We start from the raw sequence: 18,658 nt of genomic DNA on the forward strand, positions 1-18,658 counted from the left end.
GAACTCATGATCTTGTCTTCTACTTCCTCCTCCAACCAGTTTCCCTTCTCGCATTCCCTTGTTGTATGATAGGCACTGCCTTCTACCTAGAAACCTGAGCATCTTCCTCAGCTCCTCCTTACTCCCCACATCTAATCAGTACGACATTCATAAATATTCCTTGGGAAGTCTCCCCTTTCCAAGCCCACCGCTACTGCAGTTCAGACTCACCGTCACTCCTTTTAGCTGTACAAAATCACTGAACCAGTCTCCAGACTGGCTCTTCCTGGCTTCCAGAATTGCTCTTCCTCCAGTCTATTCCTCACCTACCTGTCTGGTTGAGCTTCCTAAAATAAAAATTTGATAATGTCACCCTTTCTTAGAGCCCTTTAGTTGTTTCTTAATGTTACAAAGTAAAATCCTGACTTCGTAGCCTGTCTTAGATCTTGCCCCTACCCACTTTTACACACTAGTCTTCAGTTACTCCCATTAAGTCAGCAATTGTTCACCCCATTCCCCTCCATCAACACCATTCACCGTGGTGCCTGTGAGCCAGCCTACTTTGCCTCTGGCCTGAGATCACCTTCCTCACTTTGTCATCGCATTCAAGACTCTGCTGGAGTTTCATCCTCACTGTGATGGGTCCCTTGAACTCCTTCCACTGTGGTACTGTGGCATCAGTCCACACCTCCAGCGTGGCACTGATAGCAATAGATTTGTTTATATGTTCGCCTCACCCGCAGAATGTAGGCTCCTCTGATTGAACTTTGCCCACTGTCTACTTTAGGTCTTAAGCATAATAGGGTTTAATAGGCATCCAATAAATGCTTATTTAAGAAATTTGGTAGAAGGGTTCAGTCTATGAGGGGTCAGCAGGAGAACTGGAGAAGATGACCTTCAAAGCCCTTTCGAATTCTCGGATTTTCATTTGAGGATATTAGTCCCTTCCATAGTTTTGAAATCACATCTACTTATGACCCTCACCCATGACTTCGAGGTACTTCTCAACCTGAGCTTTAGACTAAAATGTCCACCTGCCTGTTATGTAACGTCACACACAAGCTAGTGGATATCTCAAATACATTCAGTATGTCCAAAATGAACTCACTTGCTCACACAATCTGACCCACCTTTCCTGTTTATTAATGACACCATCCTCCTCCTAGAGGCCCATGTTAAGAACATCCAGATGGCACCTTTCTCCTAAAACTAATCTCCACCTAGTCCTGTGGATTCCCCTTTCCCCAAACCAGTTCTTTTTTGTCACTCCATCCCCTTACAGTCTCCATCAGATTACCTGTGACTCTAATTAGTATTTATTTTATTCTTTCATGATGTATTTCCATCTCTGTCCCAATACAAGATCCTGGAAGATTTCTGTATTATGACTGCAAATCCCACAACTCTTAGCAAAGGGTTTGCAGGTAGACAGCAGGTGTTCAACAAGTCTTGGTAGAATGGCTCAATGCATGTTAGGATGTTAGGTTTAAAATGCTTTAGGGGCATGTATCTTGTTATATACTTTTTTGTCCCCCCTCCCAATAGTAAATATAGTAAAAGGCATAGGAAGCAGGAAATACATATATTTTTTAAATTTAACACTGTATCTGGAGTTGCTGCAACAACTGGCTGTAGTTTTAATAAAAAAACACGCTCTGCTATTGAAAAAAAAAAAAAAGTCCCTTAGACTCGGCTCCCAGCTGAAACCAGCCAGGATCCCTGTTTCCCACCCCTTCCAGTGGCCTGATGTGCGGCGGGGGAGGAGCAATGAGCAAGCTGGGCCCGAGGAGCAGGGAAGAGCGAGCTGGGGGAAGTCCCGGAAGTCATTGACCAGAGCAAGCAGCCGCCTCAGCCGGATCAGCTTGGGCTGTAGTCCCAACAATAACAGGAGCGCGGGCCGGGCGAGGGCTGCCGGGGGCCCGAGTTTGGGGGCGGAACCCGGATTGGGGGGGCGGGTGGGACGCTTCCCAAGGCCGCAGGGATTGGAGGAGAGAGATGAGGGGCGGTGGAGCTCGAGGAGTGGGCCGCGGAGCTAACGGGTCGACCGAGGAGAGAGCGTGTTGATTGGGTGACGCAGAGGGAGACGGACCAGAGCCGACCGCGGATTGGCCGTGGCGGGCTGTGAAGGCGTGGCCAGCGCGCGCGAGAGGGAGCGCGAGGGAGCGGGCGACCGCCCTGCCAGCTAGCCGAAGTCCGGGGCGAGCGCGGCGGGCAGGGGTCGGGTTGAGGAACGCGGCGCGGGAGGCGCGTCCCCCAGCTGCCCTCCGCGGCTCGAGCACCCCACTTCCTTCCCTCCCCTCCCTTGCGCTCCGGCCTGGGGTCTCCGGGCGGGGAGCGGAGGGAAGGGACGAAGGAGGAGGAGGTTTCGCGGAGTGAGGGGCGGAGGGGGTCCCGGAGCGGGGCGAAGCGCGCGCTGCCTCTCACTCTCCCGCCGCTGCCTTTGCCTCCTCGCCCGGTGCCGCGGCCCCGGGGCGCCCGCACTATGCAGGCGGACTGCCGGCCGCCGCGATGGCGAGCCGGGCGGTGGTGAGAGCCGGGCACAGCCCTCATCGTTTCCTAGTCCGGGCCGCGGCCACCGCCCCCGCCCGGGCCGCGATCCCCCTCTCCCGCTCCTACCCCCTCCCTCCCCGCTCCAACTCCTCCTCCCCCCCCCCCTCCCCCTCCTCCTCCTCCTTCCCCATGCCTCTGTTCCTCCTTCTCTTACTTATCTTGCTCCTGCTGCTCGAGGACGCCGGAGCCCAGCAAGGTGAGTGGTTCCTGAGGAGTGCGCGGCGCGCGGAGCCCCGGGGGGGGCGGTGGGGGCGCCGAGGGAGCCTCCTGGGCGCCGGGTGTCCGGGCCGTTAATGAATCTGCAGACGCGCGGGGTAGGTGCGGTGCGCTTCGGTGCGTGGCCAGACCTGGCCTCGCACTCGCTGGGTTGAGTTGCTGAGATGGGCTGTCTGTTGTCCCCGAAGTTGGCGCGGCTTTACTTTTGGGGAAGCCCATTCATTTTTCTGAAAAGAGGGAATTGAGACCTTGCTATGAAGGCCTCCTTTTGGCTATTGGATTCTTCTACTGGGGAAAATCTTGGAGAGGAAAAGAAGTTTTGGAGATGTGACCCCTAATGTTAAGCTAAATGGATGGATGGACAGAGTAGAAATGCAAGGTAATTAAATAGCATTTAAATCCATTGAAGGCAAGTGATGATAATTATCATCTTTTGTCAATGTGCTCAGGTTCAAAATCGAATGATGTTTATTCTGGTTATCTTTGAGTCTTGGATTTAGAACATGCTGTTTGCAATCCCTGCCTATTCAGGATGGTGGTCTAGATTGCCTGGGTCAGACACTGGGTCTGGGACCCAGGGCAGCGTACTCTTGCCCAAATGGAGCGTTCCGTGTTAAAAGGGCAAGCCCTTACAGAAAGTGACAAAACTTTTTTCCGTCAACAATCCTTGAAAAAAAACTTTACTGAATAATCATAATGGAAAGAGAATGCCAGGCTGATTTCCTCCCCTTTTTTAGTACTTTTTTCAGGCAGCGAACAGCAATTTTTGAAACAGTTTGGCATCAGTTATTGAACACGTTTTTCCATTGCATTTCACTGCATTTTATTGCAGTGAGAGGGATAAGGATTGGATTGTTACTTATCGCTGGGAAGGGTTTTGGGTTTTGGGTTTTGGGTTTTGGGTTTTGGTTGATCTCCACATTTAAGTCCAGCTTAATGTTGCTCTCATATGGTTTTCAGTAAAGTATGGAATCATGGCCATAAGCCTGTCATTGTGAAGATGCTGAAACTTTGACAGGCATGTGGAAATAGAATGTAAATGGGAAAAATGTATTTGGTAAACTGACCTCTTTCAGATCTAGGCAGCATTCAGGTTTCAGTTAGATCATCTCCTTAAACGAATTCTTGAACATCGGCACTTAATAAATTAGTGTGAAATCCTTTCCTCCATTTAAGTTTTAGAACCTGTGCTTCTGTTTTCCTCGTAGTAGAAAGAAAAAGCAAAACAGGCTTATATATGGCTAACACTGATTGATTGGGTCTTACTTTGTGGCAGGCACAGCCCTAAGTGATTTATGTCTATTAACTCACTTAATCCTCACCACAGCCATCTGAGATAAGTATTGTTATTCCATTTCAAACATAAGGAAACTAAGACACACAAAAAGTAAGGTACCTTGATACAGAACTCTAACTACATAACCAGAATATTCTGACCATTTTGCTTGTTTGAAGATCTGAAAGTGTTTATATCATGTTTAAAAAAAAATCTTTGAACAGTATAGAACCAGTTACATGTCTCCCCTCCAAATGAGATAATTGCCTTGCTTTTAGAATTTCTTAAGCCTGGTCTAATTAAACATGCAACATTACCTTATTTTTTTAAGTTTAATTTCAGTTTTTAACAAAGCATTTTAACGTGGTTCTCTTTCACAGTGTCATGTTATATAAACATCAATGTAGATGAACACAAATAGAAATGATGCTGGTAATTTAAAAGACCTGATTTCTAGTCCTCCTGTTTATTGGGTAAATTTTTAAAAATCATTTAATTTCTTTGTACCTCAGTTTTCTACATCATGAATAAGAGAATACATACCTATTTCCTAGCTTGATGAAAATGAAATGCTAGTACACAGGAGTTTTGAAAAGGGTAAAGTACAAATAGCTATAACTGTTATCATTGTTAATCTTTTTTTAAATTTTTTTTTAATTTTGGGCTGCGTTGGGTCTTCGTTGCTGCGCGGGCTTTCTCTAGTTGGGGCGAGTGGGGGCTACTCTTCGTTGCGGTACGCGGGCTTCTCATTGCGGTGGCTTCTCTTGTGGAGCACGGGCTCTAGGTGCGCGGGCTTCAGTAGTTGTGACACGTGGGCTCAGTAGTTGTGGCTCGTGGGCTCTACAGTGCAGGCTCAGTAGTTGTGGCGCACGGGCTTAGTTGCTCCGCGGCATGTGGGATCTTCCCGGACCAGGGCTTGAACCCGTGTCCCCTGCATTGACAGGTGGATTCTTAACCACTGCGCCACCAGGGAAGACCCTATCACTGTTAATCTTGAGCTTACTAAATTGATAAAGTAAGGGTAATTTAGGTATACATTGCCTGAAAACTCAGGAATTGTATGGGATTTGAATTCCCTAATTTTTAAAAATTACATTTCTTACCCAAAGGACCCTGATGCGGTCTGTGGTGGAACTGCAGTCAGTGTTACTAGTCTAACAGATGTGCTTTAGGGTCCACTGGGATTCTTCACATAACCTAAAAAGAAGTCTAATTTCAAAATGAGAAGCAGTGCTTTAAAAAGCCTATAGAATTTTTAATAATGGGAATGTCTACAATATTGTAATGTTAAGTTACAAGCTGGAGTTTTTACTCTCCTTTATAAGAAGTCTTGGTAAGAAGTCTGGAAGGAAATAATTTTTAAAAAAGATAACAGTTGTCTTTTGATGGTAGAGTTGTAGATAATTTCTTTATGCTTTTCCAAATGTTCTGCAATTTACATATAGTCACAATAAAAAATAAGCTGTGGGGCTTCCCTGGTGGCGCAGTGGTTGGGAATCCGCCTGCCAATGCAGGGGACACGGGTTCGTGCCCCGGTCCGGGAAGATCCCACATGCCGCGGAGCGGCTGGGCCCGTGAGCCACAGCTACTGAGCCTGCGCGTCTGGAGCCTGTGCTCCGCAACAAGAGAGGCCGCGATAGTGAGAGGCCCGCGCAGCGCGATGAAGAGTGGCCCCCACTTGCCGCAACTGGAGAAAGCCCTAGCACAGAAACGAAGACCCAACACAGCCAAAAATAAATAAATAAATAAATTAATTAATTAAAAAAAAAAAAGCTGTGAAAGAATGTTTTGTGATATATAGATTTCTTTTTTCCCTTAGCCAGCCTAGGTAGAAATGCATTGAATGTGTATGCTGAGGTAGAACTGTGCTTCAGGATTTTTTTTTAATCTTTCAGACATCATTTTGAAGTAGCAGAAGATACTACACTCATTCCAATTAATGCCATACATAGCTATTCCTCAGCAAATTTTCTGCTGACCAAGTGTTTTTTCTTTTTATTTGGCCCAGAATAAAATTTATCATTGGTCTGAAAACTTGTCAACCTTTCACAACAGAGATGTATTTTAACCAACCTTATTTCATTAATATATGTATAAATTCTGTTTATTCACATCTGTTTAACTATGATGGTGTTTTAGGCATGGCTTATATTTGTGTATTTTGAGTTCTAAGTTTGATATTAAATTTACCTTCAAAGTCTTTTTCTTTTTTATTGAAAGCATTTTTTGCTGTAGAATGTATGTCTTTCTAAAAAAACTTAAATTTGTGGAACTTATTATGCTGATTGCCTATTTGTTACCGTAATAAATTAACTTAATAGGAAGTTAAGGGTCTACTGTGAATGAATTTAAGTCTCTGGTTTACATTATGACTGTAGGAATTTGTGTCACCTCATCTTAGGAGCTCAGCTTCCTCATTTGTGTCATGGAGGGTTTGCCTACCTTCTGGGTTAGAGTATTATTTGCAGGTGGTAAAATATCAGAGGGATTAATTTTAAAAATCCATTGAGACTGACTTTATGCCTATTAACATGAAATGTTTGTGAAGGTAGTGATTTTTGTTGGCTAATTTATCTATCAAACAAATCAGTTTCTTTCTTAAAAAGAATCATTCAATTTCACAATGATATTTGAACTAATGTGTGAAAAAAATATACAGTCTGTCAAGTAGTGCCTTTATTTGCTTGTGATGTGGGGAAATAGTTTCTGAACACTATTTGTGAATTGTCAGAAATGAAGAACATGTCCCTCTGCAAAGAACATTTGTGATTATTAGTAATATTGACATTGTTAATTTAGAATTTTCCGTTATCTTTTTTTCGGTCTGATAAAACATTAGGGCTCTTATATGTACTTACTGTTCAGAGGCAAAAATCAGAGCATCCTTTTCCTGCTATATTTCTGATTAATTTTACATAGTGAAAGGTAGAAATATAGCACATATTCCACATGTGTTAATGATCAGATTTAAAATCCACATTTTAAAAACTTGTAAATGAAAAATTAATTGTAAAATTACATGTTAATGATTTTTGAGTAGATTTCCCAATGTTATCAGCAGAGAGAAAACTTTATTTCCCTCTGGAAATAGTTAATAGTTCTATTTGAACATCTAAGCTTCATTCTAGAAGACCAACATTAAAAAAATAAAATAGTGAAATGGGTATGAGTTAAAGTACCAGTACTAGAATTAAAACACAAATGAATTAATTAATTTCCAAAAAGAAAGAATCAGTATGATGAGGAAAGGCTAGATTTACATAGAGTTAGATTTTAAATTTAGGACTATACTTTACAAAATGAACCTGGGGTGTGAAAGCTTAGGTGGTAATACTGGGTATTAATTGAATTCATGCAAATAGTTAGTTTCCACTTCCACTTCTTGACTAGTTGGAAGGATGTGGAATGATGACATAAAATTATAAGGATCAGGAAAAGCTTTGTAGAGATAGTGATATTTGCTAAATGTAAATAGTGATATTTGCTAAATGTGATTGTTGAAATATGAAGTGAGACAGCTTGGCAGTTTTTCTTGTGTTGCTCATGGATTCAGTTTACTTTATAACAACCTTATGGCCTTAGCACTTTATTTATCTTAAAAATATTGTACAGATAACAATTATATAACAATTACTCAAAACCAAAAACTTAACTAATAATTATCCACAGTCCTACCCCCTTATCTATCCATTTATAATTTTTATCTTCCTTTCTAGTCCATATTCACATATCTACATAATCTTATGTGGTTGTAATTTTAATAGTGTGGTGTTAAGTTCTGTAGACATATCATGTTAAAATTAATTTGTAGGCTGATTTAGCACACAGAAGCATACTTTGAAAATCCAGCAAGACAAAAATTTCAAAATCTAAAAATTTTTCACAGGATACTCATTATTTGTGAAGTAATTATTATATTGTTTAGAACTGCTATTACATTATTTTCTTTATTTGATTAAATTCTTCATTCAGGATAGGATCTTTGAGAAAGTATGTCAGTTCAAAGTGTTAGTTTAGAAACACATAATGCTAATTTTCCAGGTCCTTATGTGGATTAAATCAGTATACTCCCATGAGGACAAAAAATACAGATATTCAAATAAACTAGAATTTAATGAATGCCAGTGTCCACTGAAGCAGCTGGTATAACGGGGTGATCTTAAAAGGTTGCCACAACATCACCTACTAGATCCACCTGCACTCTGAAGGGTGTGTAGTTGAAAGAAGAACTTTGGTCAGCTGCTTGAATCATGGGGAAGACCACAAGATGCAAGCTCCCTCAACTGCTTTCTAAGGAGAGTAGGCCAGGAGTTCCTTTCTTTTGTGGAGTACAGTGCAACGTGGAGTTTGCAGTTTAAGTGTGCAAACTTAATTGCTTGGGATAAGAGAGAAAATGCTGGTACTCTTTATCATTCTCTCATTAAAAACTCTCAGCATGAAAGAGTACCAACTATAAGCTCCCAGGGGTGTGTGCACATAGGTCGATAGAGTCCTGAGACAGTTACGATAGAGTAAAATATTGTCATTGTCTTCAGAGATCCTACAGGCTAGTTGGGGAAATAATTATCTTCAAGTTGGAGTATATGGATAAATAACCAAGGGAAGTTGCGCAGTGCTGTGAGTTTGTAAGGGAGGGAGAGCTCACAATGCCTGGGAAGTAGGAAAAACCTTGCTGATAAAATGATTTTAAGCAGGTAAGCTTTTAGGATTGGTAGGTTTCTAGTTCACAGGGATGGCAGACATTTCAGGAGTTAAGATCACAGCATCAGAACAGCAGGGAGTCAGGAAAGCATGTGAGTGTCAAAGCCATCCTTGCTGCAATGAGTAGCATGCCTCAGCCTCTGGTCCTGGCCCATTGCTTCCTCCTTGAGCCCCATACCCTGCACACTTGCCCCATATTTGGGCAAATATGGTTGCTTTCTGAGGTCCATGGTTCTGTGCACTGGGGTACTGCACTCTTGGAGCTACGTTAATACTTCCATAGTGTGGCCAGCAGCCCCTTTATAAGATACAATCCAAATTCCTTGGCATATTATATGTGTAATTTTTTCAGAGTCTGGCCCCTCCCTTTCTCTCTGACTTAATCTCATGCCAGCATCCCTCACCCTTTGTATATAGTTCAGGTATAAGACTGAGATTTTTATTCCTCTAATGTATAATTTCATCCTGTTTTGCCTTGTTCCCAGTACTGATCTCTTTACATGTGTCATTTTCTCCACTTGAAGAGAAAGAGCCCCTTTCCTTGTGTGCTTGGTAACCTCCTTATCATCCTTCAAAACCCTTCTTGGGTATCATGCCCTCTGAGAAGAGTTCCCTGTCACCACACACACTCATCTCCAATAGTAATTTCCTGTTTTTTCTGTTCAGTCATTAATCACAATGTATATTAAATATTTGTTTCTGGCAGAGAGTTTTATTCATTTTCTTATTTCTAATACTTATCATGATGTCCATCATTCAAAAATATGAATTTAGGGGAAATCCCTGATGGTCCAGTGGTTAGAACCTGCCACTTTCACTACTGAGGGCCCAGGTTCAGTCCCTGGTCGGGAACTAAGATCTCACAAGCTACTCGGCGGTGCCAAAAAAAAAAAAAGAATTTAGAACTCATTTCTGCAGTGAATCTGCTGCCCCAAGCACATTATTGGATGTTAGTCCCTGGGCACCTGCATGCCCTTCACACTGTTGTCCTTTGTCTGATTCCCTCAGTTAGCAGTCAGAGCCTGGGCTTCTCAGTTCCATGAAAATAGAACCCTTTCTTGAACCTTAACCTACTTGCACAGGGCCTAACATTCTGCCCAGTGTTTTTCCAGCCTCCCTCTTCCCAGGAGCTAGACCCCTTTGCTTTTGTAATGAGAGGAGTCCTCCTTCAACTGGAACTCTGAACAGAGCCATGGTTTCTACTTAGAAAACACTGCTGTGCTCCCCTTTCAAATAGGTGGTCTTTAAGAGCTGTGCTAGCCTAAATCAGTGTCAGCAAGTGGGGTGCACTCCTTTGCCCTCTCTTTCAGATTCTGATTTGAATAGCCACCTCCAGCCTTATAAAAGTCCCCCTAGTTTTGGTTCTAGTAGTTGCCTGCCTCCTTTTTCTTTGCCAGCCGAAATTCCTGGATAACATTCAGGTAGCTACAATAATTTAGTGTCAGGAAAGTAATGAGAAGCAGGCTGAAAAGGTCGGTGGGGACAAGATTGTGGAGAACTTTCCTTGTGGGTCAGTCTGAAGAGTTTGTACCTGTGACTTTAACAATGACATCATCCTTATGTACCTCTGCTTCTACCCAGTCCATCTCTATAGGTTCACTTGTCTCAGCCCAGGTCAGTCATCTCATTGATGCTTTCCCCCTTGTCCTTGACAGATCCCATACCTGGCCCACGTGCCAGTCCCCACTGTCCTCTCTCTGGTTCTGGACAGCTCAGGGTTGCAGGAGAAAGGCCTGTGGCCTTTGTGACTAGATCTGCCTCAGATAAGGATGACGAATCAGACCTCACGTGGGGATTTGTGCTCAGCTGCAGGATCATGACTGTCCCACTCCTCATCCCTGCACAGTAAAACTTTGCCTCCTGCCTTGCCTTTTCTTCTTCCTGAAATCATCTCTTACACCTTATCGAAAACACTGCTTCATCAGGGAATATAAGTTGTGTTTTAGTATAATTTAAACTTCTGTGGTGCTTCTTACCTTGTACCTGGAAACATGCTCAGGATGCCACTGGCTTGTATATACATCTGTCAACTGGTTGCTTTCCAGGTACCCTATATCTCTGCTTTTTTCAGTGACCAACTTTCTGACAAGACTACATCTGTGCTGTACATTTTCTTAGTGTCTAGCACACAAAAGGTATTTGTTAAATGATGTTTCCCTTGCAGTCTAGCTTCTGCTCTTCTGAAACTGTCACTTAAACTGTGAGATTTTTTTTTTCTTTTAAACCTTAGAGCTTTCTTTGTCTTCACTATTTTTTACGTGGGTGGACTTTGAAAGTATGGAGATATTGGAGTCAGACATACTTGGATTTAAATACTAGGCATGTCACTCTCAACGTTTTGAAATGTATAACTCACCTCTCTAGAATGTATGAGGGCTGTGATCAAATCTGTTGGGTAGTTGATAAATTTTGGTTCAACGAGTGAAACAACGTGTGAATGAAAATTTTGTTTCTCTTTCCCTACTCCACAGTTAAAATTTCCATTTTCAAATGTTTGCTTTCTACTGAGATCCAGTGCTTCTCCATCCTTCTGCCCCTTCTCCCCGTCCCACTTATTGTGTAGGAAAGTTCACCCCTCGCTTAGTGAGAGGGGTCAGACCGCGCAGTGGAGGAGTGTGACAGCAGGGCGTGATTGTTCACATCTGTCCTTACGTGGCCTCCAACCCACCCAGACCGTAATACTGGTTTTGTCCCCTCCCTTTTGACCTCTACTTTCTCTCTCCAACTTCCTACCTGTTGATAGATTTTAGCTTTCTTTGCTCTCCATCCTCAGATCATTTTCAGGTTCATGGTTTATCCCTTTCTTCCTGGCATGCCCTGTTTCTGGTTACTCTTTTTGTCCTAGATGCTAACTTTATAGGTCTGGATATGAGACAGACATTCTGTTGCATGGGTGGAGGAAGAGTGTTTTGGTTAGTGAGGTTATAGGGAACAGAAAATTAAATCTGCTTAAAGTAGAAGGGAAAAGGGACCATTCTGAGGTAACTTGTGGAATCTTCCTAAGAACTGAGCCAACCTAAGCCCAGGGAAAAGCAGGGATGCAGCGGGACCTCAGACACCAAGGACTCAGCTTAATTCTGTCTTGTTACAGTCTCGCTTTCTCTGCATGGAACAAATCATGGCTGCTGGCAATCCCCAAGGCTTGTAGCTTCGACACTGGAGAGATTCTGGGGTTTCCCTAACATACAAGGTCCGGAAATGAGAGGGCAGGGTAAGTTGGCCTCACGTTGGCCCAGTGTGAATCAGTACCCACCCTTGAACCAGTCAACTAACCAGGGGGCATGAGGTCATATGACAACTGTTGCAAACTGCAGAGTAGCTCCCAGAAGGAAAGGGGGGGTACTAGATACATAGAGGCATCATCTTCAAAGAGAGTGTTCACATTTATAGAATCCAGTGCTTTTTAGACAAGTTATTACCAAACCCTCACAATTACCTTGGGAGATGGGTGGTATTATTCCCATGTATAGTTGAGGATATAGAGGTTAAGTGCCAGGATCATCTCAAAAGTTGGCATAGCTAGAATTTAAATCGGAAAGTCTGTCTGATTCCCAAGCCTATGTACTTTTCTACTGTTATCACTTACCTACCAAGTGCCTACCACTGGCTTGTTTGGGTTTATTATTTTCTAAATTCAGCAGCATGTGTTAAGAGGCTGGTATGCCCTATTTCTATGTCTACAGCTACCAAGGCGAACAGAATGCATTGCCTGTCTGTGATAGAGCTTTACAGCTGGTGTGGCAAACCGACATAAGTATGCATAATTAAGCATATTCGGTACAGTAAAGAGACTTTGATGATGGAAAGGGAGAGGAAGACCAGGGCTTTCAGAAAGGTTTCCCAAAAGAGACAACGTTGAGTAGGTATTTGCCAGGTGGATATGAGGAGGAAGGACCTTCTTCTCGGCAGAGCAGAGTAGCACGTGCAGCGGCGGAGGAGAGAGAGCGTGGAGCACAGAGGGAGTCACCCACAGTTCCAGAGCTGGAGCAGAGAGGTTGTGGGAAGAGTCAAGAGATGAGACGGGAAAGGGAGTCCGGCCACAGATTGTTATGGACTTTGTATCCTTGCTGAAGAGTTTGAGGTTTTATTGTATCACTGGTGAAGAACAGTTGAAGGATTTTTAAATAAGGGACCTACGTGACCCAGTTGGTATCTAAGAAACTGGCAGGAGTGTGGGCAGTGGATTAGAGAGAGCAAAGAAAGGAAGTGGGGAAACCTGTCAGAGAACTATTACGAGAGCCTGCACTCCTTAAGAGGGATGAAATTTAGAGATACTAAGGAAACAAAGTATAAAACTTAATGACCAGTTAAATTTGAGAGAGCAAAGGTCATTTAAAAATGCTGAGTTTTTTTCTTCCTGGAATCCTCTTCTCCCTGCTTTCCACCTCCCTCTTCCACCAGTATTCCTGCCTAGCTAACTGTTATTTACCCTACACACACACACACACACACACGCACGCACGCACGCGCGCGCACACCCTATCACAGCCATTACTTCCGTGCAGCGCTCATCGTCCCTGAAATTATTTACTACGTCTGTCGTACTACTCTGTAAACTCTGTAAGGACAGGGGCCTTGTCTGTCATTTCTCTTGTTCCTAACACCTGGTTCAATGCTTGGCACGTGGAGGATGTTCCCTGAATGCTTGGGACACGCTGAGTTTGAAGTGCTGTGGAATTTCTGAGCAGAGGAGCTCAGTACAGGAGTGGATGACAGGTTTGAGGGTTAGGGGAAAGGCTGGAGACTACGGAGCATTCTCCCTTTCGGTGGTGGCTGAAGTTGCAGGGTGGGGAGATGGCCCAGGCAGCACAGAGGGCGGGGAAGGAGCTCTGGAGAACAGCAGCATCAGCAGTCAGTAGTTGGAAGATAAGTCAGCTAAGGTGCTGGAGAAGTTGCAATTAGAGAGTCAAAAGAAGAACTAAGGTGGGGAAGGAGAGTTTTAAAAAGGAGGGAGGAAAGATAAGGAAGGAAGATGGGAGGGAAGGAAGGGACAGCGATGCCACATGCTGTAGAAAGGTCACAAATGATAAAGATGGAAAAGTATTGACTTTTGGCAGCTCGGAAACGGACCGCTTTAGTGAAGAGTACATTGGAGAGGTAGGTCTGCCTTTCCTACGGCCGCCGTAACAGATTGCCACAAATTTAGATGGCTTCAGACAACAGAAATGTATTGTCTTATAGTTCTGCCGGCTAAAATTCTGAAAGTAGGGTATTGGCAGGGCAATGCGCTCTCTCTGAAGGCTCTAGACCAGGGTCCTTCCTTACCCCTTCCTAGCTTCTGGCAATTTCAGTCTTTGGGATCCCTTTACATCATTCCAGTCTCTGCCTCTGTAGTTATGTGGTATTTTCCCTGTGTCTGTATCCGTGTCCAGATTTTCCTCTTTTTATAAGGACACCAGACATTGGATTAGGGTCTCTCCTAATCCAGTATGGCCTCATTTTAAATTGATCACATCTGCTAAGACCCTGTTTCCAAATGAGGTTACATTCACAGGTACCAGCAATTAGGAACATATAATTTGGTTGTTGGGACGGGGGTGGGCGGGGGGAGAGTACAAGCCAACCACAACCGTTTGGAAGCTGAATTGCAGTATTTTGAGCCTAGAACGGGAAGCAAAGAAGTAAGACATCGAATGTAGAGAACTGAAAAAAAATCTCTCTGTAAAAGAAAAAAAAAGTGAGAAAGAAAGTGGTAGATGTTGGGGAACACTGGCTGGAGAAAGATTTTTTTTGTGTTTTTTTTTTGGTTGTTGTTGCTCTTAGTGTTTTGAAATTTGTTAAAGTGCAGATCCTTCCTAGGCTGCACTGCAGAGCTACTTTCCAGTATATAATTGCAAAAAAAGGCAAAATTATACCTGTCATGCAAATATAAAATTAACACATGTCAAAGATTTTATTCAACTCTTTAATTAATGAAGGAACCAGTAAGAAGTTGAAACAAACATGTCCAAAGAATATTTGAGAAACTAGGTGTTTAGATAGGTAGTTTTAGGCTGTGATTGCTAGATTGGATGGCTAAAACTGTTTAATGGCCAATAGGGCCATAAACTAACATGTGGAATTATTTTTTTCAACTATACAGAAATTATATGCATCTCTACAAGGCAACAATCTACAAGTTTATGTGTAGCCAAGACTGGGACCTTTAATCAATGATAAATAACAAATCCAATTAAGTATTTTGCCCTATAATCCTTGGGCAGCTTTTGGCCTGTATGACATTTAAAGGATCTGCTGCTCACCTTTATTTTTTTAACCTATTTCCAAGTTTCAGGTAATGTTTCTGACATATTTATTAGAATCTATGGAGACAGAGATGGGGGCCTGAGAACCTTTACGTTAAATAGCCCTTAGGTGGTTCTAATGTGGACTAAATTTTGAGAACCACTGAGTAAGAGAATACCGAGTGGCTTTCAGTGCCCATCTGAGATCAGAACCTGTTACTCTAATGACAACTATTCCCTGGATTGTGTGATTTTCTTCCCAGTAGTGCTCAGCTCCTGGGCAAAGAGAGATCATGTGATCCAGGGTGGAGGGCTTGCCAGGCAGATCCTCAAGAAGGACATAGTGGCAAGGAAGTGAAGGTACCAGGAAGAGTGTAGTTCACACACTGGACATGAGGTCCAGGCTGGGTAGGGAAAGAAATGAGGCTAGGGCAAGACAGTAGATGGGGAGCAAAGAGAGAAGTTCACAGAAAGTGTGCAGTGGGTGTAAGAGAGCAGAAGGGTCAGGAGACTGACTGAAAGAGTGAAACATTAAAGTTGTTGAGATTTCACAGGTGGGAGTAATCTCCGGTAATGGCAAAAACAGTCTAGGCTGTGGTTTCATGAGTTACTGAAGTGAAGTAGAGGTCACTGGGGAGAAGATTGGTGAGAATTACTTTCTCATGATTTACACTTTTCACAGGACACTGTACTTGATTGAAGCTTTAAAGCTGATATAAATCTTCTAAAATAATGAGCCATTGTTCTGATACCTTAGCTAGGCTGTGGCCAAACGCACCGGACCTACATGGGATGAGCAAAAGCCTTTCTGGTCTTTTATGACCATAATTACCCTCAAACGTTTATTGAACACATTAGTATGGGTTAGGCCCTCGATAGTAGTTGTTTTCATACAGTATCTTTAAATTCTTACCCTCTGTGGTTTGAGATGTTAGTATACCCATTTTACAAAACTCAGCTTTAGCCATCAGTAAACAACCTTCTCAAGGTCACAGTGAGTGGTAGGTAGGGCATTTAAATTCATCACATGACTCCAGAACCAATTTGCTTAACCATTATGTACTACATAGAGTGTGTGCTTGGTGGGGATTGAAGAGGATTTATACATCTCACGTTCCTTCATGTGATTCAGTTTTGTAAATTATCACACATGCAGAGATGAGTGTGGGCTTAAAAAAGCTTGAGCTGAGAGCTATTTCTTTTCCTTTAAATTGCCACAGTAACCCTCTTTATTAGGCTCTCAGTGCATATCCATCTTAGGCAGTATTTAAAAAAAAAATGAGTAAATTAAAATAGGACCTTGAATTATCTTTTTGAGATTGTTGTGATGCAACTTTAAAATCTTAAAGTAACAGGACTGGTATAGTACTTTTTAGTCTAAAAATTTGCAGTGCTAAATAATAGATTAAAAATCTTCATTGTAGTCAAATGAAATAGGATATCCTTGTTAACGCTTGCAAGTTATTCTTTTGAACACTTTTCTACTCTCTAAATGCCTTGTTTTTCAGTTTATTATAAGATCTCACAGATGTGTTACAAGATGTGACAGAAGTGACACTCATTTAGAGGAAGTATATAGTCAAACTCACCCGTTCACAGTGACGAAAATTCCTTGAAAGCTTATTGGAAAAGTATAAACCTTTCCTAGTTTCTAAGAATTGTAATGAAAGTTACATTGCTCTACATTTTTGGAATATTTGTGCAAGCTTCCTGCTTTTGTCTTTGTTCTTGTTAAAGAAAGTATTTTTAGAAGTCATACAGTGTTCATGTTAATAAAATTAAATAATTAAGATAACTTATATTATTTTTAATAGTAATGTGACTAAAATATGGGGTTAGCTGGAGAGTCGCATAAAATCAGCATCATGAGCACATATTTATCCAAAAAACATACTTGGTTTGAAGTTTAGAAAGCAGCCTAAAATAAGCATGTGTTCTTTGTTGTATTAATTCATTATTATTTAAATTAATGTTCTTTGTGTTTTCTCTAGGGAAAAGTAGTTAAAAAAAATTACTCAGCTATTTTCCTGGAACAGTATCAAAATCTGTATCTGGCTTAACACATCTGACCTGACAGTCTTCAGAGGAAGCGAACACATGTTCTATGAGTAATCCCCTAGATAAATCTGCAGCCAAACAACGGGGCAGTGAGATCAAATTCCAGTGTTTTTTCTCCACTGAAATAAAATTAAAATTCAAAAATTACATTTACAGGCTTCTACCCCTTATGGTCAGTTATAGTCTGGTGGAGACCATCTGCGGGGGTGGGGGGGGAGGAGAAGAAGAAGCTGACAGTGATGGTGGTGATGATGGAGTTGGAGAAGGAGAAGGAGTTGTCGATGTGGCGTTGTTGGTGAGAGTGAGTGTATGGTCCTACAATACCCATTTTGAAAATTATTTTTCCAGTAGTGGTTACACTCTCTTTGTCAATTCTGCCTTGTAAAAATGAGTAATAGTAGGTGGTATTAGCCTGGTCACAGATTATTATTCTTTCCAGTTACAAAACTAAGCAGAAAATCTGGAGACTCTTACTTCCTGACCCTATTACCATCCTTTTTCAAACCCCAATGTTAAATGAGGGCCCCTGACCAGGAAAAATACTTGAGGGCTGCAGACTAATAAGAAGGACCGTTTTTTTCCTTTAACTTAAAGAAAAATAAAGCATTCTGTTTACTTCTTTAACCTTGTGGGGAAGACTGTTCCCTGGATTGTACCCTTAGCAAGTAGAACAGCATTACCCTTTGAGCTAAAGGAAAAAGAACTAACCCAGATCTTCTGTTGGAGATGTCCTAACCCTTGCTCTACGTCAGCCCGTCTCAACCTCCACACTATTTGACTTTTAGGATGCATCACCCTTTACTCTGGGGAGCTGTCGTGTGCATTGTAAGATACTTCAGCAGCATTCCTGGCCTCTACCCACTGGATGCCTGTGGCACCCCCCCCACCCCAGAATTGTTCCAGTGTCCTCCACCCACATTTGAGAACCCCTGCTCTCAGTGTATTAGGTGATTTGTTGATAATATTTTCCAGATTTTGGTGTTACTTTTAAATATTTTGTCCCATTTTAAGTATTTTGGTGTAGAATAGGCTTCGCTTTTAAGAACTGTAAAAATAAACTGGAAGCATATGTTCTAATTTGGGGGTAAAAGTGAGGACAAGGTCTTTTTCTGATTTGAGAATTCAACAGTGTCACCTTTGGATGCCTAGTACAGTGTTGTTCGTTGCACAGGTGGGGACCCTTTAGTGGGTCAGGAAGATATATTTAAGACACTTGAGTCAAGGTGTAAAATACATTTCTTACTTTGGAATAACAGAGAAAAACATTTGAAAACTGTTGGCCTAGTGTCCCTTTCCAACTGGAATATTCGAAACATATACTTCATAGCAGTAGGTATTTGGCCAGGCCAGCTAAGCTATTTATCTAGTCAGGTTACACTTATCAAATAGTCTTGGAAATATGGAACATGCAAATTTGTGCATTGCAGTAGATTTGAGACTTTCTTTTAACTTTAGTTTCTGGTATGTATCGTCTTGTTTGCGAGAGGAGGAAGCTCTGAACTCCATCACATATTTTAGAACATTCTTGGCACGTTACTTGTGGACTGTTCATGCCCTCCCCCTACACAAGATGCTGAAAAAAGACAGCTTCATTTTAATTGTTTTCTTCGTCACCATGCATGCAAAAGTCCTGTTTTTCATCAGTTAGTATTTA

At 42.2% G+C, this 18,658-nt stretch overlaps 1 protein-coding gene across 3 annotated transcripts in view; it reads left to right on the forward strand.

The window, feature by feature from the left end:
- Window positions 1-2,108: 2,108 nt before the first annotated feature.
- The window catches only part of DCBLD2 (discoidin, CUB and LCCL domain containing 2), a 91,600-nt gene continuing 75,050 nt past the window's right edge, over window positions 2,109-18,658 (forward strand). The window contains exon 1 of one of the 3 annotated variants that reach the window (XM_036849827.1): window positions 2,109-2,725. In XM_036849827.1, the coding sequence (XP_036705722.1) occupies window positions 2,488-2,725 (238 nt within the window). In that variant the 5' untranslated portion in view covers window positions 2,109-2,487. Of the gene's footprint in view, window positions 2,726-3,053; window positions 3,125-11,823; window positions 11,934-18,658 lie in introns of those variants that run through there. The other 2 variants (XM_036849828.1, XM_036849829.1) reach the window with 2 other exon arrangements.

Source organism: Balaenoptera musculus, chromosome 4 (genome assembly GCF_009873245.2).
Source record: "Balaenoptera musculus isolate JJ_BM4_2016_0621 chromosome 4, mBalMus1.pri.v3, whole genome shotgun sequence".
NCBI classification, from domain to species: Eukaryota; Metazoa; Chordata; class Mammalia; order Artiodactyla; family Balaenopteridae; genus Balaenoptera; species Balaenoptera musculus.